The sequence below is a fragment of the Hyla sarda genome, chromosome 6 (genome assembly GCF_029499605.1).
Source record: "Hyla sarda isolate aHylSar1 chromosome 6, aHylSar1.hap1, whole genome shotgun sequence".
In the NCBI taxonomy this organism is placed as follows: Eukaryota; Metazoa; Chordata; class Amphibia; order Anura; family Hylidae; genus Hyla; species Hyla sarda.
The window spans coordinates 248,058,582-248,084,594 of NC_079194.1; the positions used below are offsets into that span (position 1 = coordinate 248,058,582).

A 26,013-nucleotide genomic window follows, 5' to 3' on the forward strand; every position below is an offset into this window, starting at 1 on the left:
TGTAAACATTTTATTTGTATCCAGTTCTAAGTATTTAACAGAAACATTTGAAGGAAACTGGCACAAGAAATATTGGGGTCCGTTGCTATTATGCTAATGATGTCATATGCGCAATGGATGCGGGATCCAGCAAACAGTGCTTGCCTGCCTCTGCCATTTTTCTACCATGTGCCTGTCTACAGTGCTCTCAGAGACAGGAATGATCTGCATACCAGCTCCTGCCTCCATTTTCCATTTCACTCACAATATAATCCTGTGTATTGAGTTTAGTTCGGGGGAACTGGCTGTCAGTTTCCCCTAAAGGAAAACTGGTCTACTGTGTACTGCTTTATGCAGGGCTGGGGCCATGCAGATTTAAATGGGCACTCTCATTCAAACTCATTTTTGCTATTGCATTCCTTATGGTAAATAAAAAAAAATCTTTCTAATGTACTTTGTTTAAAAAAAAAAAAAATAGATTTCTATGCTTTGTGTTTAAAAAAGCTGCCACTTGGTGTCTCCCTACTTGTCCATAGCACATTTTCCCCCATCTTTTGCACAGACTTTGGACTCCTGCTGGCTTGGCAGAAGTTCAAAAGCAGGAAATTCTGAGGGGTTGTGTGCAGCCTTATCCAATCAGAGCTCATCTCACACACAATTCCGCTGCAGCAGATTTCCATTGATTTCAATGGGATTCTGCTCCACTGTGCACATGGTGGAATTTCCAAAGCAGATGTTTTTGAAATTTCCGAGCAGTCCCAGCACCAGCCTGAGCATTAAAATGTGTGGAATGTCTGTACATTTTCTGCTGTCTGATTAAAGCCTTCTTAAGAAAGACTGGGAAGAAGCACACACTTTTCTGCATGGAATAAAGAATACAGTTTGCTTTTTAAACCAATCTGGGAGTGTTATAAGTATTTTTGTTTTCTGTCTGTACATGTAGCAGCTGTAGTATTTTGACTTTTTCATCTATTTTCATTGTTTTTCTAACCTAGAATGTGATCCTTTCTATTGTAAGTACCAAAACTGTTCATTGGGCTATGAGGCTGTTCCTACAGTAATAAAGGGAGATTGTTGTGCCACAATTAATTGCAGTAAGTACCTAAATTAATTGTTACAAAGTGTTGGAATGTTAATGCTCTTAAAAATTATTTCCATATGATGGTAGAATGTGTGTGGTGGATGGAGCAGACTAAAATTTTTACTTAAAAAAAGAAAAACAAAACAAAGCAGTGTTTTCTGGAAAAAAAAATGTGATGACCTATTCACAGAATAGCATATTGCAGTGCCCAGATGTAAACAGTGTGTGGGAGCCATAAGCCTAAGCCCATTTTCTTTAACAGGAGCTGCACTTTATTAACCAAGCTCCACCACTATGCAACATAGAGAGCTAAGGCTTTCAGCTTCCGCACATTGTTTACATCCAGGTGTCCTAGCTGTGCTGATTGGCTGTTGATGGATTATCCCGGAGCAAGGTAATTAATAGTTTTCCCCAGAGAACCCCTTTAATCTCCACACAGATACCCTTAGCAGAAGACTGTAACATATCCCACTGTATAGTCATGCAGTATATGCATACAGCGGACTAGATCCTATTGCAACCTAAACTATGTAACATAATATTCATTTCAAGTAAAAAAATTAAGTGAAATGTAAAGAAATAACAATTTATTATATGCCTCTATGACAGGACCCATGAATGTTTGCATAGTAGATGGGGCTGTGTACCAGGTAAGACTAATATTGTATAAGCAAAATCTGCTAATCATGAAAAGTAAAGTAGATATGTTTAATTATCTTTTGTCTACTATTTCTATTATGTACTTACAGATAGGACATGCAATTTCAGTAAACAGGTCATCCTGCATGACATGTACATGTTCAAATGTCAAAGACCCCAAGACTGGCTTTAATGCTGTTGTTTGTGAGCCTATACTGTGCATGATGCGTTGCCCACTGGTGAGTCTAAAACATGTTAAGTTCACTACATAGGTTACACAATGACCTATTTGTAAAACACTTACATTTCATTCAGTGAAGGGTGCAAGTAAGAGAGAAAAAAAACAACAACTGTATATAAAAATATATACATATACGGACACACACAGACACACTGTGTAAAACAACACACTCTAGGTAAAACAAGTACCAACAAAGTCAGTCAACCGCTAAGCACACTACTAACCCCCGCAGTTTCAAGGGGTACTCCACCCCTAGACATGTTATCCCCTGTCCAAAGCATAGGGGATAAGATGTCTGATCGCTGGGGACCCCTGAGATCTCCCTGCTGCACCCCGCATTCATTAAGATAATTGAGTTCAGCACCAGAGGCTCGTGATGTCACGGCCACGCCCCCACAATGCAAGTGGGCATGGCAGTGATGTCACGAGCCTCTGCCCCGCATGGCCGGTCATCCTGCACCGGATGTTTGGTGTGCCGCAGCTGAGATCGCGGGGGTCTCAATTGGCAGGACCCCCGTGATCAGACATCTTATCCCCTATCCTTTGGAAAGGGGATATGATGTCTAGGGGCAGAGTACCCCTTTTTTTTAAACATAGAATAATTATCCCATCGGCTTATTGAAAACGGGTAAGATAATGGCAAACAGTAGTATCACATCATAATACTGTACAAAATGGAATTCAAAAACAGAAATATCCACTATAGTGGGAACACTTACACAAGTTTCCACATAACTCGACTGAAAAACACACAGAAACACATGCAAACACAGAGAGGTCCACGCTCGACGGTCACAGGGAAACACGCAGGGGCATGAGTAAGAAGTAGCATGCGAGGAAGCGACGAGAAGCGCAAGGCCCACAAAAAAAGAGAGAAGGTTTAAGAAAAATCAAGGGGCGATCCATGGGCAGAAATATAAAGAAAAATTAGGGCATTCCTGACAGCCAAAAATATGCTAACGGAGTCATTATGTTTCACTTAGCAATAATAATGTTTCTCTAAGCAAGACTATGTCACAATCTGTTCACCGCTCTTCATCAAAGATACCCAACAAACATGGGGATGGCTGGGTTGTTTGCATGTTTGTCATAATTTTTTGTGTTTAAAAGCTTCAATAAAAATTATCTGATTTAAATAAATAAAAAAAAAAGATATTGCAAGCAAAACACAAAAATAGCAGTTACATATATGTTAACTCACAATACTCCAAAGACAGATTTAAACTTTTGGAAAGATTTCTCTACACTACAACTTCATACTTTCGTCGCCCCGACATGGGTAGTGGGACACTGAATTCTAAATGAGCTTTTTAACCTCTTCTGTGTCCTGTCACTACAGAAACAAGGTTTCCTCAGTCATGAAGGAGGACACAGTGGAAAAAGTTTTTAAAATGCTTAAATAATTTTAATTTGGGTTTAGTGCTTAGTAACCAGTGAAGAATGGTGCTAAAGTTTAGATATCAATGAGAGGCTATGTAACCATACCCCTCATGATGACCAAACATGTTATGCGTAGGGGGATAAACACATGACAATGCTGTAACTGCACAATGGCCAGAGGGTCCCTACCCTGCCTCTGTCTCATCCAATCTTCTTTCTGCTTCTCCAACCTGCTTCTGCAGGCTAGAGAGGTTGAGTGCCGATAACACTGACCAATGCCATGTTATAATGCAAAACAAGTCTTAATAAAAGTTTAAATCACCCCCCCCTTTTTTTTTTAAATGAAATAACGTAAACTAAAATAAACACATTTGGTATTGCCATAGCAGACATGTCCGAAATGTAAAAATAAAGCAAATAATGATAATTCATGAAGTCTTATCAAGGCAAAAGTACTACCGATAAAAACTATAGATTACGGGACAAAATATCAGTTGTCATACAGCCCTATATATGGAAAAATAAAATCAACCTTCTTACCCCGATAATACTTTTAACACCTTAAGGATGCAGGGCGTAAATTTGCTCCAGAAAGCCATGGCAGGGTGAAGCAATGGAGCACCAATAATGCTGACCAATGCTGTGCTATCTAGTTATCTATGATTTTCTAGTGATCACCATTCAGTGTGGTTTAACCCCTTAAGGACTCAGGGTTTTTCCGTTTTTGCACTTTCGTTTTTTCCTCCTTACCTTTTAAAAATCATAACCCTTTCAATTTTCCACCTAAAAATCCATATTATGGCTTATTTTTTGCGTCGCCAATTCTACTTTGCAGTGACATTAGTCATTTTACCCAAAAATGCACGGCGAAACGGAAAAAAAAATCATTGTGCGACAAAATCGAAAAAAAAACGCCATTTTGTAACTTTTGGGGGCTTCCGTTTCTACGCAGTGCATATTTCGGTAAAAATTACGCCTTATCATTATTCTGTAGGTCCATACGGTTAAAATGATACCCTACTTATATAGGTTTGATTTTGTCGCACTTCTGGAAAAAATCATAACTACATGCAGGAAAATTTATACGTTTAAAAATGTCATCTTCTGACCCCTATAACTTTTTTATTTTTCCACGTACGGGGCGGTATGAGGACTCATTTTTTGCGCCATGATCTGAAGTTTTTATTGGTATGATTTTTGTTTTGATCTGACTTTTTGATAACTTTTTATTCATTTTTTAATGTTATAAAAAGTTACCAAAATATGCTTTTTGGGACTTTGGAATTTTTTTGCGCGTACGCCATTGACCGTACGGCTTAATTAATGATATATTTTTATAGTTCGGACATTTACGCACGCGGCGATACCACATATGTTTATTTTTATTTTTTTTTACACTGTTTTATTTTTCTTATGGGAAAAGGGGGGTGATTCAAACTTTTATTAGGGAAGGGGTTAAATGACCTTTATTAACACTTTTTTTTTACTTTTTTTTGCAGTGTTATAGGTCCCATAGGGACCTATAACACTGCACACACTGATCTTTCATCCTGATCACAGGCGTGTATTAACACGCCTGTGATCAGCATTATCGGCGCTTGACTGTTCCTGCCTGGATCTCAGGCAGGGAGCAGTCATTCGTCGATCGGACACCGAGGAGGCAGGTAAGAGCCCTCCCGGTGTCCGATCAGCTGTTCGGGACGCCGCCATTTCACCGCGGCGGTCCCGAACAGCCCGACTGAGCAGCCGGGATACTTTCAGTTTCACTTTAGAAGCGGCGGTCAGCTTTGACCGCCGCTTCTAAAGGGTTAATACCACACATCGCCGCGATCGGCGATGTATGGTATTAGCCGCGGGTCCCGGCCGTTGATTAGCGCCGGGACCCACGCGATATGATGCGGGATCGCGGCGCGATCCCGATTCATATCGCGGAAGCCGGCGCAGGACGTAAATATACGTCCTGCGTCGTTAAGGGGTTAATATAAGAACAGTGACTGAAACACACCACTCAAAAACAAAAGTTTTAGATTTTAGAATTTTTTTTTTAAAATGAAATCAGTGGTAATTGAGTCCATATCAGACTGGAACAGTTTCATTGAAGTCCAGGAGAAATGGGACTACTGAATAGTTGCATTATTAAAGGCAACAGATAATTGTGTTAGGCTTGTCAGTAAAGTGAAAAAAGAAAGACAACTGTGGTACTCTGCAGAAGTGGCCAAAATCATAAGAAAACTAATAGCTAGCTTTCAGTAATTATAAAAAAAACAGAGCAACGAAGGTAGGGAAATCTATAAGATTAGGCAGAAAGAGGCCAAGCAAGTTATAAGAGCATCTAAAGTGCAGGCAGAAGAGAAACTAGCTCGGTCAGTGATAAAAGGAGATAAGACATTCTTCAGATGTATAAATGAAAAAAGGATATTAATACAATGAATAACTAAGTTTGTAGAAGGGGGTAAAGGACTAGCTGAATGCCTCAATAAATACTTATTTTCCGTTTTTACAAAGAAAATGAAGGAAAGAGACCTCAGTTAGGGAGAAAGACTAAATCTTTTGATGCATGTGTCTTTACAGAGATAGAGGTTGTAAGTCAGCTGTCTTAAAAATAAGACAAATAAGTCACAGGAGCATGATGGGATACACTGGTAACAGGAGTTGTCCCACAAGCTTGTTAGTTAGCAAATGTTGTCCCCATTCATAAGAAAGGTAGTAGAGAGGTATCATAAAACTATAGGCCAGTAAGTCTGACATCAAAAGTATGGACATTCATGGAAACTCTACTGAAGGATAGGATTGTGGAACATCTAAAATCCCATGGATTGTAACATGAAAAACAACATGGGTTTACTTAGAGGGGCACTCCGGGGAACTAAACCCATAGCCCATCCTTTCCCTCTTACCAACCTATGTATTTGTCTAAATATCAGTCATTAGTTATATAGAGCAGTTTTCCTCTTTCAGTTGTCACCTACATGCAGGGAGTGAGAGAAATAAATAATTCTCAAATGCACCTTTTCTTGGTGTAAACCCCTCACTGAGACTAGCCTTCACCCTTCAGGACAACACTGTGATGATTTCTGTCTGGTCTAGGGCTCTGGCTTCACAGCCACACCTCCCTATCCATCCCTCCCTGTGTGCTGGCAGTGAAGATTCTCCGTCTCCTTTGTTTAATATCTTAATTAGTGATATTGCAATAGGTCTTAATGGTCAGGTGTGTCTTTTTGCTGATGACACAAAGATTTGTAACAGGGCTGATATTCCTGGAGGGAAATGCCAAATGGAAACTAGAAGAATGGTCAGAACTCAACTAAAGTTTAATCCGGGGACCCAGCTCCTGTCTTTGGATGCCCAAAAAGCATTTGACAGGGTGGAGTGGGGATTCCTCTTTAAGGTTGTAGAACATATGGGTCTTGGAGACTACTTCCTAAAAGGGCTGATGGCCCTATATAAACACCCTAGAGCTAAGATTAATGTAAACAATATAATTTCCCAGGAGGAGGTTAGATTACAGCGAGGAACAAGGCAGGGTTGCCCCTCTCCTTTTCTCCCTCTTCATCGAACCCTTAGCACAGATTGTGAGAGGATCTGGGCTGTTTGGGGGGTTCGGTGTCGGGGGAGAGGATGAGAAAATATTGCTTTATGCTGATGATGTGGTACTATTTCTGAGGGACCCAAATAAAAACTTACCCATAATAATTGAGATGATCAAGGAGTTCGGTAAATACTAGGGTCTTTAGATTAACTGGAAAAAATCAGGGATATTGATGCTGTCAGGAGAATATCAGAGTAGTTTAGGAGAGATACATGTGCTCCAAGAAAATGAGGCACTAGAGTATCTGGGGATCAAAATATCCAAGAAAATATAAGATTCTGCCCACTTGAATATGGGCCCATTAAAACAGAAGATAAAAGCTAAGATTCAAATATGGAAAAAACTGTGTATGAATATGGCGGAAAAGATTCTTCTGATAAAAATAATTATTTTCCCTATGGTTTTACACGTAATAAGAGCAGAGCCAGTATGGCTAGGTGAGCAATAGTTTGAAAAATACAGAGTTAGATCAACGGGTTTTTATGGGAAGGGAAACTGACACTTATGAGACACGCATTCCTGAGCCCTCCAATGATAAATGGAGGCTTTGGAATACCAAATTTGCAATTGTATTATGTAGCAGCACAGATTGAATATATGGTTAAAGAAGATAAGGTATTAAAAACCTTCTTCTCTAAGATGGGTAGTAGGGGAGGCTCTACATTAGAATTAATTGAGGGTGGTAGGTGTATGCGCAAGGAATGCGGAAGAACCCCTACTTGTGTGATGTTTAATAAAGTTTGGGGATTCACAAGACGTTTATTGGGGGTTAAGGGGAGTATGCAATATACATTATTACGGGGTAATGAACACTTTATAGAAATGGTAAAATTAAAAGAATATGTAGATTGGGAAAAGAAGGGGATACTTAGAGTTAAGGATTTAATGGTAGAAAAATATGTTAAAAGATTAAAAAGGGAATATAACATAAATAAGAAGAGTCACTTCCTATATTTACAAACGAAGAGTGTGTTTGAGAAGGAAAACAATAATCCTAGATGGGTAATAGATAGACATATATTAATCGACTATATATTTGGGATAAGGGCCTCAAACCTCAAAAGGTGCTGGGTAAGGTATATAAGGGTATGGTAAGAGCTTCCCTGGAAAAATCAGGCCCAAAAAGTAGAAAAAAATGGTCTCATGAGGTAGGTCAGGTAGGAATAGAAGAGTGGAAGGAGGTTTTTACCAACATTGCATGTTCCTCTTTAAATATGAACCACAGAATCTCGCTGATAAAATTGGCCCATAGGATACCATACACACCACTATTCCTTCATAGGATAGGGAAGAGAGAGGATTCAAAATGTCCAAAATGTCACATGGAGGGGGCGAATCTGACGCATATGGTGTGAGCTTGCCCTGAAGTAAACAAGTTGTGGGTAGAGGTATATAGGAGAGTAGAAGAAAGGTTGGGGATAAAGTTAAAGTTTGATATTAGAACAGCTATCCTGGGGATTGGATTAAGTGAGCAGGCTAGGAATAGGGTTATTATAAAAAACAATTTAGAATGGCAAAAATATTAGTTCATAGGAGATGGTTTGCTCCGGAGGTACCATCCAGTCGCGAATGGCAGAGTGCAATAGAACAGATGAGAAGATATGAGGTTATTTACTACAGAGGGAAAAAGAATAGGCCAAAGATTGAAAATGAATGGAGACAATTGGAGGAGACAACCTACCTGGTAGTGGGTAATATGGGGGGGGGGGGGGCGAGAGGGGTCTGGGGTACGCTTGTTCTTTTGAATTATGTGTGTAATATTATTAATTTACAATAAAGAATATGGGGAAAAAAAGTTTAATGTGGATAAGTGCAAGATAATGCACCTGGGACTTGTAATACAGTCCTAACCTCAGTATCTGAGGAATGGGATTTAGGGGTCATTATTTTTAGAAGACTTAAAGGTAGGCAGACAATGTCATAGAGCAGTGGGAAATGCTAGCAGAATGTTTGGATGCATAGGGAGAGGTATTAGCAGTAGAAAAAGGGAAGTGCTACTGTGGCTGTACGAATCACTGCTGAGACCTAACTTGGAGTATTGTGCACAGTAATGGGAGGCCATATGTCCAGAAGGATATAGCTATTTTTGAGAAAGTTCAGAGAAGAGCTACTAAACTAGTACATGGGTTGAAGGATAAAACTTATCAGGAAAGGTTAAAGGATCTTAAAATGTTTACCTTGGAAGAAAGAAGAAAGGCGAGACAGAGGGGATATGATAGATATTATGAAATACATCAAGGGAATCAACACAATTAAGGAGAGAGTGAATTTAAAAGAAGAAAAACTACCACAAGAGGACATAGTTTTAAATTAGAGGGGCAAGGTTTAACCCCTTAAGGAAGAAGTCCATTTTGGCCTTAAAGGGTTACTCCGCTGCTCAGCGTTTGCATAGACTTTCATTGAGGGGGCAGGGCTTGACGTCATGAAGGGGCTGGGCTATGATGTCACGAGCTGCCAGCTCCAGCGTTCGGAACAGTTTGTTTCAAACACTGAGCAGCCGAGTACCCCTTTAACCCCTTAATGACCCGGGCTTTTTCCATTTTTTCATTTTCAATTTTTCCTCCTTAACTTTAAAAAATCATAACTCTTTAAAATTTTCACCTAAAATTCTATATGATGGCTTATTTTTTGCGTCACTAATTCTACTTTGTAATCACATTAGTCATTTTACCCAAAAATCTATGGTGAAACGGGAAAAAAAATCAATGTGCAACAAAATTGATGAAAAAACACTATTTTGTAAGTTTTCGGGGGCTTCCATTTTTCGGCAAAAATGATACCATATCTTTATTCTGTAGGTCCATACGGTTAAAATGATACCTACTTGTATAGGTTTGATTTTGTATCACTTCAGAAAAAAATCATGAATACATGCAGGAAAATGTATACGTTTAAAATGGTCATCTTCTGACCTCTATAACTTTTTTATTTTTTTATGTTCAGGGGGCTATGAGGGCTCATTTTTTGCACCGTGATCTGAAGTTTTTAGCGGTACCATTTTTGTTCTGATCAGACTCTTTGATCACTTTTTATTAACTTTTTTGTGGTATAAAAAGTGATCAAAAATGCTCTATTTTGGACTTTGGAATTTTTTGGCGCGTATGCCATTGAACGTGCGGTTTAAAAAGTGGTATATTTTTATAATTCGGACATTTCCACACGTGGCGAATCCATATATGTTTATTTTTATTTACACTGTGTTTTTTTTATTCTTGGAAATGCCGGGTAATTCAAACTTTTATTAGGGGAAGGGATAATTGAAAGGGTTAATGATATTTTTACACTTTTTTAATGCTATATTATAGCTCCTATAGGGGGCTATAACATTGTATTAACTGATCTTTAACACTGATTGATTCATCTCCATAGTAATGGATCAATCAGTGTTTTTGGCGATTGAATGCTCAAGCCTGGATCTCAGGCTTGAAGCATTCAATCGGCGATCGGACTGCAGGAAGGAAGGTAAGAGACCTTCCTCCTGTGCTACAGCTGTTCGGGATGCCGCGATTATACCGCGGCGATCCCCAACACCTCCCTGAGCTAACCGGCACTTTTTACTTTAACTTTTAGCCGCGTGGCTCAGCTTTGAGCGCGCGGCTAAAGGGTTAATAGTGTGCGGCACCGCGATCAGTGCCGTGCACTATTAGAGGCGGGTCCCAGCTTCACTATGACGCCGGGCCCGCCGCGATATGATGCGGTGTCACCGTATGACCCCGCGTTATATCGCAGGACCGGGACCCAGGACGTACTCATACGTCCTGGGTCCTTAAGAGGTTAAGGACCATGTGATTTTTAGTTTTTGCACTTTCGTTTTTTCCTCCTCCCCTTCTTAAAATCATAACGCTTTCAATTTTGCACCTACAGACCCATATAAGGACTTGTTTTTTGCATCACCAATTGTAGTTTGTAATGACTTCACTTATTTTATAACAAAATCTGCAGCAAAACAAAATAACTTATTAGTGGGGTGAAATAAAATTAAAAACACGCCAGGTCCATACAGTTACATGAATACTCAATTAAGGTAGGTTTTATTTAATTTTAGTGTAAAAAAATTTGGAGATTTTCCTAACCTTGGTGAAGGAAAATATAGATTTTATTAAAGATAAGACGCGAGTATTATGCTATAACTTTTTACTTTTAACTCAGCAGCAAAAGAATGTGTATAAATACATAAAGAAAAAACTTTAAACGTAAGCATGGCGTAATCAAACATGCTGGTATAGGTGACATCCAATCAGAGTCCAGTATAACATATATAGGTGACAGTTGGTCCAATATCATCCTCTTCTTTTGTCATGAAAAACAGGAACAGTTCATATCAGTAGTAGATCAAACCAATGCAATAACAGGGCTGAGCGTGAAGTCATCAGCGGAACGAAGAACTGTAGAAATCCAAAACGAATATGATGCCAATTAGTGATCTAGTTGGCTGTAAATAAAATAGAATAGATAAAATTAAGGGTTGGGTTCCCAGGGAGGGATAATATTCGTGTCTTGTCTTTAATAAAATCTTTATTTTCCTTCACCAAGGATAGGAAAATCTCCAATTTTATATAAATACAAGATGCTCATATTATGCTAGTTTAAAGCTATGCTTAATAAAACAAAACAAATAGACAATTGCATATAAAAACAACAATTATAATACTACCATAGATACATGTGAATCAAGTTTGAAATAGAAAGTTTTAAAAGTTGAGTCAGATGACCAATTGGCTGCCTTAATAATATATGAGCTGGAGGCGTCGGACTGGAATAGTTTCGTAGAAACCGCTCCTCTATTAGAGTGAGCACCAAATTTTGATACGTCAATACCAGCTAATTCCATAGTAGATTTTACCCATCGGGCCAAAGTACAGGAAGAAACCGGTTTATAAGGTTTGCAGTAGGATATCAACAGTAGGGAAGATGATAAAGATCTGAAAGGTTCTGTTCTAGTCTCGTAACAATGAAGGCAATGGACGACACAAAGTTTGTGTTGATGCGGAAAAGATGGATAGAATACCAAATGAAGATTGGTTTTTGTACGACGAAAAATTGAAAATATAACACCCTCAGGGGAATACTGTCTATGATTAATATCTAAGGCTCTAACGTCGGAAATATGTTTGACCGAGATAAGACACAAAAGGACTGTCAATTTGAAAGAAAGTAATTTAAGAGGCAGAGAATCGTTATCCTCCCAGGAAAGGAAAAGATTCAAAAGAATATTAACGTCCCAGGTGGAATTATATTTAGGTAAGGGAGGACGTCGAAAACGTATGCCCTTCAAAAGTTCACATACAATAGGATGGTTTCCTATAGGGATCGAGTCGATAAGAGAATGGTTAGCAGACATAGCTGAACAATATAAATTGATCGTTCTATAAGCCTTACCAGAATCAAAGGAGTCTGAGAGGAAATGTAGGATGTTAGAGATAGATGTATGTACGGGATCCAAATCCCGTTGAGAGCACCAATGTAGCCAAATTTTCCAGGCTGATCTGTAAGCAGATCTGGTGCCGGGAGCCCAAGCATCTGAGAGGAGTTCTCTAGCTGTGAACGAAAGTGAAGTGGCCGATGGGGAAGACCTGATATCAGCCAAGAGTTAGTTGATCTGATAAGATCAATGGATGAAAATTGCCAAGAGGGTCCTGGAGGAGATCCGGAGATGAAGGAATGATGCGTGGAAAATCTATCAAAAGATGAAGTAGCTGAAGAAACCAAGGTTGAGTTGGCCACCAAGGAGTGATGAGAACCAAGGTTGATTTTTGAATGGAAGTTTGTAGCAGGACCCGAGTGATAAGATTGAAAGGAGGGAACGCATTAAGTGTTTCCTGTGGCCAAAATTGGAGGAAAGCGTCCACTCCTAGAGCTTCCGGATCTGGTCTCCAGCTGAAGAACTGAGGAATTTGACAGTTCAGGCGAGAAGCGAACATGTCTAGGGTTAGAGGTCCCCAGAGATTGTTGATGCGCTGAAAGATTGAAGGAAGGATCTTCCAATCGCTGTAATCTGATAGGAAGCGAGAGTTCCAATCTGCAATCCCATTGGAAACGCCCGGAAGGTATTCTGCCTTCAGTGTGATATGTCTGTCCAGACAAAAATGCCAAAAATCTTTGGCAATGTCCGCAAGGGCTTTTGAAGTTGTCCCACCCAGATGATTGATATATTGGACAGCTGAGATGTTGTCCATGTGAAGTAAAACACAACAATGTGAGGAATCCTTCGCAAAACTTTTTAATGTGAATGACCCAGCCAAAAGTTCCAAACAATTGATATGGAGTTTGGATTCCGAAGCAGACCATTTCCCGCCAGTAGAGAGGGAGCCGCAACGAGCTCCCCATTCTATAAGACTGGCATCTGATTCGATAATGATGTCTGGGTTTGGATGAAAAATTGCCTTCCCGTTCCAAGTCTGGATATGGGAAAGCCACCAAAGAAGTTCTTCTTTGGCCTCGGAAGAAAGCTGAACTTCGTCTGAGTATCCCAGACCTTCTCTTAAATGACGAATTTTTAGGCGTTGTAAGGCCCGATAGTGTAAAGGAGCCGGAAATATAACTTGGATGGAGGCTGATAGAAGGCCTACTATTTGAGCTATGGTTCTCAAAGATATGAGATCCTTGTGAAGAACCCGACAAATTTCTTTGCGAATGGTTTTCAGTCTCCTTGGAGGGAGACTCAAAGTAGTTGAATTGGTGTTGATCAGAAAACCTAAGAATTCAGTTTCCTGTGATGGATGCAGAACCGATTTTTTGTGATTGATAAGGAAGCCTAGGTTTGTTAGTAGAGGTAAAGTCCAATCCCTGTGAGAGAGAAGCAGAGGAATGGACTGGGTCATAAGGAGAATATCGTCGAGGTAAATGATGAGGCGGACCCCTCGACTTCTGAGTAATGCAACAATCTGTTTCAAAAGTTTTGTGAAACACCATGGGGCCGAAGATAGGCCGAATGGGAGGCAGGTGAATTGCCACTTTTTGTTGTTCCATAGGAATTGAAGACATTTTTGCGAAGAAGGATGAATTGGTACTGTCATATAAGCATCCTTCAGGTCTATCTTTATTAACCAGTCGTCTCTTAAGAGTAAGTCTCTTAGAAGATGGATGACCTCCATCTTGAAATGCCTGTACACAACAAAATTGTTGAGTAGTCTCAAATTTATGACTGGTCTGTGACCTCCGTCTTTTTTGTTCACCAGAAATATGTTGCTGAGGAAACCTATGGAATCTAGTGGTACTGGTATGATAGCCCCTTTTGTCAATAGATCTTTCACTTCTGAATCGATTAGAATCTGATGTTCTGATGAAAATTAAATGGGATGAGGGAGAGAAAGTTGAACAGGTTGGCAAGCAAATTCTATTTGGAAACCTGATACCGTATTGATTATCCATGAGTCGGAAGTAATCATAGTCCAATTGTTCAAAAAATGCATGAGTCTTTCGCCCAATGGAGCCTGTTTGGAAAAATTGTGGAGACTTACCTGAGTACGGTCTTGCACGTGGGATCCCTCGTTGACCTCGGTCGCGCCAGGGTCTGGCTCGGTATGGAAAGACAGGGGAGGGGTTGGTAGGTGTGGCAGGGAAGGACTGATTTTGTTGATAGGAGCCTCTTCTGGAAGGCATTGAATGGCCGGGGAAGCGGCTCCTTCCTCTCCCGGCCCTACCAAAAATTTGCTGAGAAAATACTTTTTTGAGTGATGTTTGGGCTTTGTTAATGGACGAAAATAGTCCAACGTATTTGCCCATTTCTTGTATGAAATCCTCCCCGAATAACATACCCTCGGTGGGGCGTCGGGGTTCATTAGAGGCCAAGTTGGTTAATTGCGGATCAATTTTTATCAAAATTGATCGCTTACGTTCGGTGGTTAGTGCAGCGTTTGCGTTTCCGAAGAAACAAACTACACGTTGTGCCCAACCTAAAATCACCTCAGTGTCCAAAGGTGTATTGGAAGCCTTGGCTGCCTCTGCCAAATCTACAATTTTAGTTAATGGACCCTGGAGATCCATAAGCTTGTCCAGACAGGAACGAAAACTCCTGTCGATCCCTTTTTTGGGATTTTTTGCGCCTTTATTAATGAATTTATTGAGGACGGGATCCAGTTCAGGAGTAATGGAGGTATTATGCGGAAGTGATGACCTGGGACCTTCCACTTTAAGTTTGTTCCTAGTAGCTTTGTCCAGGCTTTTAAAGGTTCTGGATGAAATGAACTTCACAACCAAAGGGGCTGGAAGCCATTCACCAGACCTGGGGTGGCGTATAAGAGAAGGGTCAAAATAGGATTGTTCCTCTAAGTTAACCACTTCTTCTTGAGGGGTATTATCCTCATGCATCTCACCACTTTCATCAGAGTAAAAATAATCCTGATCCTGATTGACATCCTCATAATCCTGTGAGTCATCGGAATCACCAGAATCAATTTGTTGAATCATCTTCCCCTAGGGCAGGGAGTATGGTGTGTTCTGAGGTAACACAGTCTGATTGACCTAATTTAGATCTGTTATCAATGGGATGTTCTTGGCGTACCCCAACAGTAGATGTTTTTAGGGGAATATAGCCGTCATTGGAGTGACGTCATTTACATGTGGCTTTTTTATGGATGTTAAATCCTCTAGCCAATTTAGACACGGAATCCTCAGGTGACCAATAATAATCAGATGGAGTGGATGGTCTGGCTGCCTCATGGAATGGACCAGGATGGGCGAGAGCCATAGAGATAGATTTATTTACACTATCTTGAAGCACTGACACAGCTGATTGTATTGCAGATGACACTGAGTGTGCTACTGAATCATCTACCAAAGATTTTATCATCTCCCTATTAGCACTATCTGTAGTCTGTGCCTGGGAATGTGAGTCCCTGGTTGGGATTCTGTTCTCATCAGCCTTTTTTTATATATAAAAAAAAAGTCAGCACAATACTGAATGAAAGCACAGAAGGGAAAAACAAGGGAAGGGAAAAACGGGGAAAAAAGGAGAAATGACACAAAATAGGAATGGGATGAAGGATATATCAAAAAGACGGGAATAAATCAGAATAGAGGTAAGAACTAAAATCCATATACATATATAAGGAAAAACCGCAGCCTATATAGAAATATATATACCACAATGACAATACACATATATTTTAATGGAGATAGATATATAAATATATGAAAGCAATTAATATTATATAGACAATTAATGGAGAAGAAAAAATACTCATCTACACCACTGCTGAGCAGCAAAAGAAGAGGATGATATTGGACCAACTGTCACCTATATATGTTATACTGGACTCTGATTGGATGTCACCTATACCAGCATGTTTGGTTACGCCATGCTTACGTTTAAAGTTTTTTCTTTATGTATTTATACACATTCTTTTGCTGCTGAGTTAAAAGTAAAAGCAGTTATAGCATAATATGAGCGTCTTGTATTAATATAAAATCTAACTATATGCACTAAAATTTGTATGTTTAAAATTGTCATCTTCTGACCCCTATAACTTTTAAATTTTTCCATAAATAGGGCTATATGAGGGCTCATTTTTTGCACTGTTAATAAAATGTTAATACATGTGAAATAAACTAATAACATTTTGTGAATCCAGGTAGAAAAAACAGACATGGCCGCACATCCACAATTTTGTATTATGATCTAATTGCTTCTCAGCATAATTTCAAAAACTAACAGGTTGTAAGCCCACTCGCCACATCAAGGCCACCTATTAAGAGTGGGTCCCTAATGTCCCTAGCATAAAATGGTGTAGCACCGGGCGGCTCCCACCACCGCCGTGACACCAGTGCCCACAGGGGGAACGACCCATTGGCAGAGCGGCCCCAGTGCCACCCAAACCAGTCTCCGGGCCGCACCCCCCCACAGACACGATGCCGCGGCAGCAACGGACGCCGCACAGCACCACACCAGTGTGAACAAGGTGTAACAGCACACTTACACTTACTGGGAGGCTGCTAGAAAATGAAAGGGCCATGTGTAGCTACCTGCTACTTATATAGGGTTGTATCACCCCCCCCCCCCCCTTTTCCCATTTTTTAAGTGATGTAAACAAAAATAAACATAAACATATGTTGTATCGCCATGTGCAAAAATGTCTGAACTTTTAATATATAATGCTAATTGAACTGCATAGACAATGGCGTATATGTAAAAAAAAAAATACCAGAATTACGTATTTTGGTCATTTTAAATACCCCAAAAATGTATACAAAGCAATTAAAAAGTCCCATCAAGGAGGCTCACGGACAGGCAGCACCCGATGTGAGCTCCGTGCTGACTGGAGTTCCTATGCCCTTCTAAGCGCCAAATTCGGCTCCTACCTGGCAGATTCAACCACCTACGTGGAGGGGAACATGTCCCGCTCCCGTAAGAAGAGGAACCAGAAGCTTACACAGCCTTTGTCCCAGTCAATTCCGGACATTTTCATAGCGGGGCCTAGCGCAAAGATGGCCGCTTCTCGCTTCTGTTCTCCAGTGCAGCACTCAGATGAGGAGGATGATCCTGCAGCGGAGGACTTAACCCTGCCGGCTATGTACCGCCACATTAAGAAGCTGTTTCAAACCTCCTTAGTTAAGGCTGTATCGGATATCTCTTCACAACTACAGGACTTGGGCCAGCATGTGGCAGACTAAGAAGCTAAACTGGATAAACTTACTGATGCCGTGGATGCCCACCGCCATGATCTGGATAATCACGCAGCTCAAATTCATGCCTTAGAGCTAAAATTTGAGGATCTCGAGAATCTGTCTCGGCGGGCAAATTTAAGACTCAGAGGCCTCCCGGAGGAGATCAATGACTTAAGTTAGATTGTGTTCTATGAAATGGCACCTCAGATGGAGCCGGATATGCTCCGTTTTGACAGAATCCATAGTGCCCTTGCCAGGCCCAAGAACCCTGAGGTGCCTAGGGACGTTGTTCTTAAATTACATTACCCGGAGGTGAGAGATGTATAGCTGCAAGCAGCCAGGAATGCCCCTGTGCTCCCAGGCATGGCCCCCTCCGTCCATTTATATTCTGATCTTGCATCCACTACTTTGGCCCGACGCAGGGAGTTCAGCCCAATTACCCTAGCACTTTAACGGCAGGGTGTCAAGTACAGGTGTGGGTTTCCATTCTCCCTCACCTTTCAGCTGAATGGCCGAACGCATATCGTCAAGTCGTTCTCTGAAGCCCGTGATGCCCTAACTAAAGAACGCATAGCACTTGTGGATCCGCCACCATTACTGCAGAGAGGAGGATGCCCGATCAGGACCTGGAATCTGTTGGTCAGGGATGACCCTTTCTGAGAATGAATCTTACTTCCATGTGTGGCCTTTCTTCTTGATGACATCCTCCATTTTTATCTGATTTGAATAGGACGCTATCCTGTTGCCATGTGAACTAACCCCTCTTCTCAATTACATAGCCTCCTTAGTACTAGCGGTTTGCCTGCTCAATGACCTCCTGGGAAGAGGACCAGCACTGGTATATCTCCTTGCCTTCTTCTATTGCATTAATCCCACTGATTTATCTATCATGCCTTTCTCTCCTGTTATTTTCCTTTCTAGGTCTTCTCTTCTCCTCCCTTACCTATGTACCCTTCCTACAGTTTTTTTTTCTCATTTTCCCCTTGTTTTCTTCTTATTTTCTTGTTGGTCTTTTCTCCTCTTCCCCTTTTTACATTCCATTACTTTTTCTGATGGATTCCCTCTTTCTCTCCCTCGACTTTATTCCTTCCTTTTTTCCCTAGCCAGTCTTTGCTCTTATTCTCCCTCTCTGTCCTATTCCCTCTGCTTCTTTTTCTTCTTCTATTTAGCCGCTCTGCCTTCCCCCTCCACTTTTTTTTATTCTTCTCACCTTTTCTTGTATCTGCCTCCCCTCCTTTTTATTGTTTGCTGGGCTGACTCTGGCTCAGACCACTGTGTCCCCCTGCCTTTCTTAGGGTTTGTGGAAGTAGGATGGTCCACGATATTATGTGGTCTGTCTTTCCTGATTTGTTGGTTGTTTTGGTATGTTTTTGTATTTTTGTTTTTGTCTGTTTTTTTTTTTTTTTTTATAATCAAAGCAATGCTTTATTAAGAAAAACATAGATAGACAAGCCACGGTAATTAAGGCAAGAATAGCAGTCTAAAAGCGTGGAGCTCAAGTCATCACCTTCGCTCCTACAACAATTTGTCATCGGAATAGGGATGCCGCGGCTAGTTAGATGAATCTGAACAGTAAGACACAACATTGCATCAATAATAAGGAAACCAGGTAATAACTGGAGGAAGAGCACGTAAGTATAAAAGTAGGGGGAGGGGGAGAAAAAAGTGGGGAATGCTAAGAATAGGAATAAAAGAGAAAAGAAAAAAGAAAAGGGTCAGGATCAGCATAGCTGTGGTCGGTGTGAGGAGGATACCTCAAGACTGCAGTAGGAGCACTTACTTGAGGTTGGAGTCGCGGTCGCCGCCAGGGTCCCCAATCTCGGAATATCCTCACAGTCCTGCGACACGACAGTCAACTCCAGGGGAGAGGCCTCTCTAAGTAAGAGGGGGGGGGGGAGGGGGAGTGGTGTAGTCTGGTTCTCTAGGCCTCTCTATAGAGCCGGGAATTAAGGAAGTGCAACCATGGGCCCCATATCGATGTGTATCTAGCGGAGCGGTCACTCGAGTCGGCCAAGAGTTCCTCCATGCGGCTCACAAATAGAATCTCTGTGTACCAGTCAGTTATCGTTGGGGGAGCACAGTTCTTCCATTTCTTGGGTGCGAGTTTTGGTGAGTTCCCTCAGCGTGGACTCAAGTAAGGTCTGTTTGTGCAAGGCTTCCAAACTACGGAGCGTCTCAAGGAGGCGCTTCAGCTTGGCCGCCTTCTCCCTCTTAAGCCGGGAGCCGTGGCTGATCACGACTCCTCTCAGTACACTCTTGAGAGCCTCCCATTGGATCGGCTGTGATGTCTGATCGTTTGCATGATCAGACTGAAAGTGTGCGATTGCAGTCCTCAAGTCTGACAGGCAAAGGGTGTCCAGTAGGAGGGACTCATTAAGCCGCCACGAAAACCGCGGGGTGGTCAAGGAAGGAATCGTCACAGTGCAGTACACCGGTGCGTGGTCAGATAAGTACATGTGGCCAATTTGTGAGGAGGATAATCTAGGGAGGTGGAAGTGTGAAAGAAAGACGTAATCTAGCCTGCTATATGAGCTATGAGGGGAAGAGAAGTGCGTATAGTCCCGGTCACTCGGATGCTGGAGGCGCCACACGTCACACAGCTGAAGAGAGTGCAATTGCCTCTTAAGTCTACTCAGTTGGCGGTAGGAGATAGCCGATCGACGTGTGGACGCATCGAGCAGTGGGTGTAGCGGGATATTAAAGTCTCCCCCTAGCAGTATCATACCCTGGGCAAAGTGGGAGAGTTCTTCCAGAGTCGCTATTAAAAAGGGCACTTGTCCACTATTAGGGGCATAGACCGTCGCTACCGTCACCACCTGGTCCAGCAAGGCTCCACGGACAAAAAGATAGCGAGCGTTTGGATCTACCCGGACAGCCTGTACACTGAATGGAAGTGAACGGTGTATACCAATGGACACTCCCTTCGAGCGGGAGTCCGGGTTGGAGCTATGGAACCAGGTGGTGAAGTATCTGCCTAACCTATCCGGGATATGGCCTGATTTAAAGTGGGTCTCCTGCAAGCATAAAAGTCTGACCTTATTTTTGTGCATATGGTAGAGAATTTGTGACCTCTTCTCCGGAATGTTGAATCCCTGAACGTTCCGGGTGGCCATCTTCACCTCTGCCATGGAGCGTTATGACTGTCTGCCGCAGAACGTAGAATAATAGGACACCGTGGAGGGACCCCGATGGGAGGCGAGTCACACCAGACAATCTGAAAATAAGAAGGAGAAAAAGAAGGGGACAAGGAATAGGATCAGTAAAACAGAACACTCAAAAATAAAATAAAGAGAGAACAACCAACCAAAAAAGCAAGCCCAAGCGCCTGCAAGATAAAACTAGTGGCAGAAAAAATCGTCTGCCAAACGGGTGTAGAGTACCTACACCGACCCTATGTGGGGTAGTGCTAAGCTAGCAGTGGGAGGGCTCTCAGCTCAGCTACTCTGAGGTGTGTCAAAATCAAAGTATATGGAAAGCATCCGTCCACGGCCATGGTGGGACGATGAAAGCGACCCTCAGGAGGGCCACGGTAGGCATTAGATAGGGGGAAGTGTGTAAGTAAGGTCACCAAAGGTCTGGGTATAGAGCAAAAAAGGAGGAGTAAGCGTAGATGGTCCCATGACGGGAATGCACAGGAGGGTCGGAGGACGAGAGGAGGGGGGGGGAGAGGGGCGAGCATGTAAAGGGGAGGGAGAGGAAGGGGGAATTTGATCAAGGTGGGCGGGGAAAGAGAGGGAAGTGGAAGGAGAGGGGGGGGTATGAGATCAGGACCTGGAGAGGAGGATTGGGTGGGGGGGGGGGGGGACTCTGTAAGATCGTCAATGGGGAGGGCGATTAGTATCCCGGTGGACGAGGGGGGGGAGTGGGAGGGAGCACGGGCAGGGCAGTTGGGGCAAAGGTACAGAGGAGGGAGTCGGTAGGCAGTAGGGGTGGTGGGACGGTGTAGGGGGGGTATAGGGGGGGAGGGAAGAGGGCGAGGAGAAAAAGGGAGGGACATGTGGTAGGGGGGGGGGGGTATACAAGGGTGGGGAGGGGGACAGCCAGGTATTTCACATTACTCCACTTGCTAATCCAGACGAGCAGGTCAGAGACCAGCAACAAACAGGTAAGCTAGTCAATCAGTCCTCAGAGGCGGGTCCCAAGGAGGAACGTCTGGATCTCCTCTGTCGCTGTGGCTGCGGCCAGCCTGGGTTGGGACGTCTCGCTGGGGGTCTCTGGGAGGGTCTGGAAACCGGAGGCACAGCATACGGATCCCTCAGGTAATTGTCCCAATCCGGCAGGGTCAAGGGCGGTAAGCCCAACGAGGAAAGGAAGAGCGGTAAGTCTCTTGGTTCCCGCAGGGAGGCCGATACCTCCCCGGCTGTAACGTGTAGGGCAAAAGGGAAGCCCCATCTGTAGGGTAAATTTCGATTCTGAAGTTCTCGCAGTAGTGGTCGTAGAATCGCTCTCTGACAAAAGGTGCGTCTGGACAGGTCAGGGTACAGCTGTAAGGTTGCTCCGTCAAAGTCCACATCTCCCCGCAGTCTTACTTTTGTCATGATCTGTTCCTTCAGGGCATATTCGTGGACTCTGCATATTACATCTCGTGGGCGCGTGGGGTCTGTACTGGGCGCCCGGAGTGCTCTGTGTACTCTGTCGAGTTCAATGTGAGTATCCGGGGGGCGCCCCAGTAGTAAGTTGAAGATCCCAGTGACAGTGGGGAATAATTCTTGGTTTCTTGTAGCCTCGGGGAGGCCCCGGATACGAATGTTGTTTAACAAGGCGACCGCTTGGGCCGGGGGTGGCAGCGTTGAGGAAAGTGGGTCCCCAAGGTTTTGAAGTGGGGTGAGGCGATGCTGGAACTGTGGGTGAACTGCAGGGGGCCCAGTTGGTGGAAGGCCTATAGTCGTCACAGGATGCACATCGTGGGGCCCTGGGGTGCCTGGTGCAGGGTTGTGAGCCAGTATCGGGCCAGCAAGATCCCAAGCAGTCCCAGGGGCAGACCCCGAGGGGTATGGGCCGGCTGTCAAGGTAGCGGGGCGCAGAGCTTCACCCTCATCAGCATCCGAGCGGGACAGCTGGGAGCACAGGGAGTCTCTAGGGCTACGAAGAATGGAGGGGATGCTTTGGGAAGGGGAAGCAGCCGCCTCCCCCGGAGGACCAAGGGCACGTGGAGGGGAACGGTAGGGGGAAGATGTGGGATCAATCTCTCCCTCTGGTCCTACCTCGTCCTCAGTGGCCATGGAGGGGCCGAGTCTCCGTCCTCTAAGTTCACCTCCCAAGCCGGGGAGCAAGGAGGGCCGCCGGAGACTCTCAGGGGTAGGGTTCCCCGTGTCGGAAGGCGGACCCGCTTCTGGTTGCTGGGGCTCACCCCTAGGAGGACGGGAGCCGTGGTCCATCCATCCCTCGTGGTGGTCTGAGAGGGAGGGCCGTGATGAGGTGCACTGAGTTCCCGTGCGCAAGGGGAGTCTCGTGGTGTCTTCTTCAAGTCCGGCGCAGGCCGCAGGCTGCGGCCTACCGCGTCCGGTCGGAGCGCCAGTGCAATGGCGTGCGACCGCAGGAACCTTGTCTTGCACAGTCGGGGTCCTCGCCGGTAAGTCGAGTAACGCCTTCAGTTGTCCGCCCCGTGCAGCGGCTCCGGCCGCGCTTCTGCGAGTGACGGGTGGGGAATGCAGCAGCGTGGTCTTAGGAGAAGGGGTCGGCGCCATCTTGGAAAGCACCGTCATCTGGTTCCCGGGCTCTCGAAGACTCCGGAGTGGGCCGAAGAAGTTAGAAATCGGGATCGGTGGTTGCAGGGTAGGTCCCCCTGACCTCTGGTTCTGTCCAGACCTCTTTTGGCGCATGTGGAGCGATTATTACCCCCGTTGTTCGGGCCGTGGAGACGGAGCTCAGCGAGCTAGTGACCTTCTCCGTGCATGGCTAGCCACGCCCCCTTGTCTGTTTTTTTATGTTGCTACATGTATGGTATACCCTGCACTAGGCTTTTTGCTTTAATTATACTGGCTGACCCCTTAAGGTTATGTTCTCATTTATGGTTTGCTGCTCCACTTTTCTTCTTGCTCGGACCTTTTAGCTTACTTACAGTGGGGCAAAAAAAGTATTTAGTCAGCCACCAATTTTGCAAGTTCTCCCACTTAAAAATATGAGAGATGCCTGTAATTTTCATCATAGGTATACTTCAACTATGAAAGACATAATGAGAAAAAAAAATCCATAAAATCACATTGTTTGATTTTTAATGAATTTATTGGCAAATTATGGTGGAAAATAAGTATTTGGTCACCTACAAACAAGCAAGATTTCTGGCTCTCACAGGTCTGTAACTTCTTCTTTAACCCCTTAAAGGCCAGGACTTTTTCTGTTTTTGCACTTTAGTTTTTTCCTCCTTATCTTTAAAAAATCATCCCTTTCAATTTTGCACCTAAAAATCCATACGATGGCTTATTTTTTGCACCACCAAGTCTACTTTGTAATGACATCATTTTACCCCAAAATCTATGGCAAAACAGAAAAAAAAAATCATTGTGAGACAAAATTGAAAAAAAACCCGCCATTTTGTAACTTTTGGGGGCTTCTGTTTCTGCGTAGTAAATTTTTCGGTAAAAATGACACATTCACTTTATTCTGTAGGTCCATCCAATTAAAATGATACCCTACTTATATAGGTTTGATTTTGTCGTACTTCAAAAAAAATTATCATAACTACATGCAGGAAAATGTATACGTTTAAAATTGTCATCTTCTGACCCCTATAACTTTTTTATTTTACTGCCTATGGGCGGTATGAGGGCTCATTTCTTGTGCCGTGATCTGAAGTGGTACCCTTTTTGTATTGATCGGACTTGTTGATCACTTTTTATTCATTTTTTCATTATATAAAAAGTGACCAAAAATACAATATTTTGGACTTTTGAATTTTTTTGCGCGTACGCCATTGACCGTGCGTTTTAATTAAGATATCTTTTATATTTTTATAGTTAGGGCATTTACACACGCGGTGATACCACATATGTTTATTTTTCTTTACACAGTTTTTTTTAATGGGAAAAGGGGGGTGACTTTTATTAGGGAAGGGGTTAAATGACCTTTATTAATTTTTTGTTTTACTTTTTTTTTGCAGTGTTATAGCTCCCATAGGGGGCTATAACACTGCACACACTGATCTTTTACCCCGATCCCTGCAAAGCCATAGCTTTACATAGATCAGCGTACTAGGGGCTCAATTGCTCAAGCCTGTAGCTCAGGCTTGGAGCAATCAAATGCCGATCGGACGCGACAGAGCAAGGTAAGGGGGCCTCCACTCGTGTCCCAGCTCATTGGGACATAGCGATTTTATCGGGATAGTCCCGATCAGCCTAACTGAGCTGCCGGGAAGCTTTTACTTTCGTTTTGGACACGGCGATCAACTTTGATTGCCGCGTCTGAAGGGTTAATAGCGCACGGCACAATGATCTGTGCCGCGCTATTAGCCCAGGGTCCCGGCTATCTTTAGCAGCCGGGACCAACCCGGTATGATGCGGGGTCACGGCGTGACCCCGTTTTAAATACCTGGACCCCGTTTTAAATCGCAGACCAGAGCAGAAGACCCGTGGATGGCAGTGGTGGCAGGTGAGGGGACCTCTGTCTATCATACTAGATGATCGGATCGCCGCGGCAGCGCTGCGGGCAATCATCCATTTTAGTGTCTGCAATGCTGCAGATGCCGTGATCTGTATTGATCATGGCATCTGAGGGGTTAATGGCGGACATCCGCGTGATCACGGATGTCTGCCATTACCGCCGTGTCCCTGGGTGCTATCAGCAGTCGGGACCTGCCGTGCATGACCTGAGCATCGCTTCGATGCTCGCGGTTATGTATAGGACGTAAATGTACGTCCTGGTGTATTAAGTACCACCTCACCAGGACGTACATTTAAGAGGTTAAGCCAGTACATGTTCGGGCCCGTCTGAAGTTTGCTAGAGAGCATTTGGATGATCCAGAAGAGCATTGAGAGAATGTCATATGGTCAAATGAAACCAAAGTAGAACTTTTTGGTAAAAACTTAACTCGTCGTGTTTGGAGGAGAAAAATGCTGAGTTGCATCCAAAGAACACCATACCTACTGTAAAGCATGGGTGTGGAAACATCATGCTTTGGGGCTATTTTTCTGCTAAGGGATTAGGACGACTGATCCGTGTAAAAGGAAAGAATAAATGGAGTCATGTATCGTGAGATTTTGAGTTAAAACCTCCTTCCATAAGCAAGGGCATTGAAGAGGAAACCTGGCTGGTTCTTTTAGCATGATAATGATCCCAAACACCCTGCCCGGGCAACAAAGGAGTGGCTTGGTAAGAAGCATTTCAAGGTTCTGGAGTGGTTTAGCTATTCTCCAGATCTCAACCCCATAGAAAACCTTTGAAGGGAGTTGAAAGTCTGTGTTGCCCAGCGACAGCCCCAAAACATCACTGCTCAAGAGGAGATCTGCATGTAGGAATGGGCCAAAATACCAGCAAAAGTGTGTGTGAACCTTGTGAAGACTT

General features: G+C 43.3%; 1 protein-coding gene across 1 annotated transcript in view; it reads left to right on the forward strand.

Moving 5' to 3' along the window:
• Positions 1-26,013, forward strand: part of LOC130276902 (mucin-2-like) — a 379,260-nt gene that overhangs the window by 315,119 nt on the left and 38,128 nt on the right. The window contains exons 19-21 of the mRNA XM_056526896.1: positions 975-1,073; positions 1,670-1,710; positions 1,810-1,938. Coding sequence (XP_056382871.1) covers positions 975-1,073; positions 1,670-1,710; positions 1,810-1,938 — 269 coding nt within the window. The remainder of the gene's footprint in view (positions 1-974; positions 1,074-1,669; positions 1,711-1,809; positions 1,939-26,013) is intronic.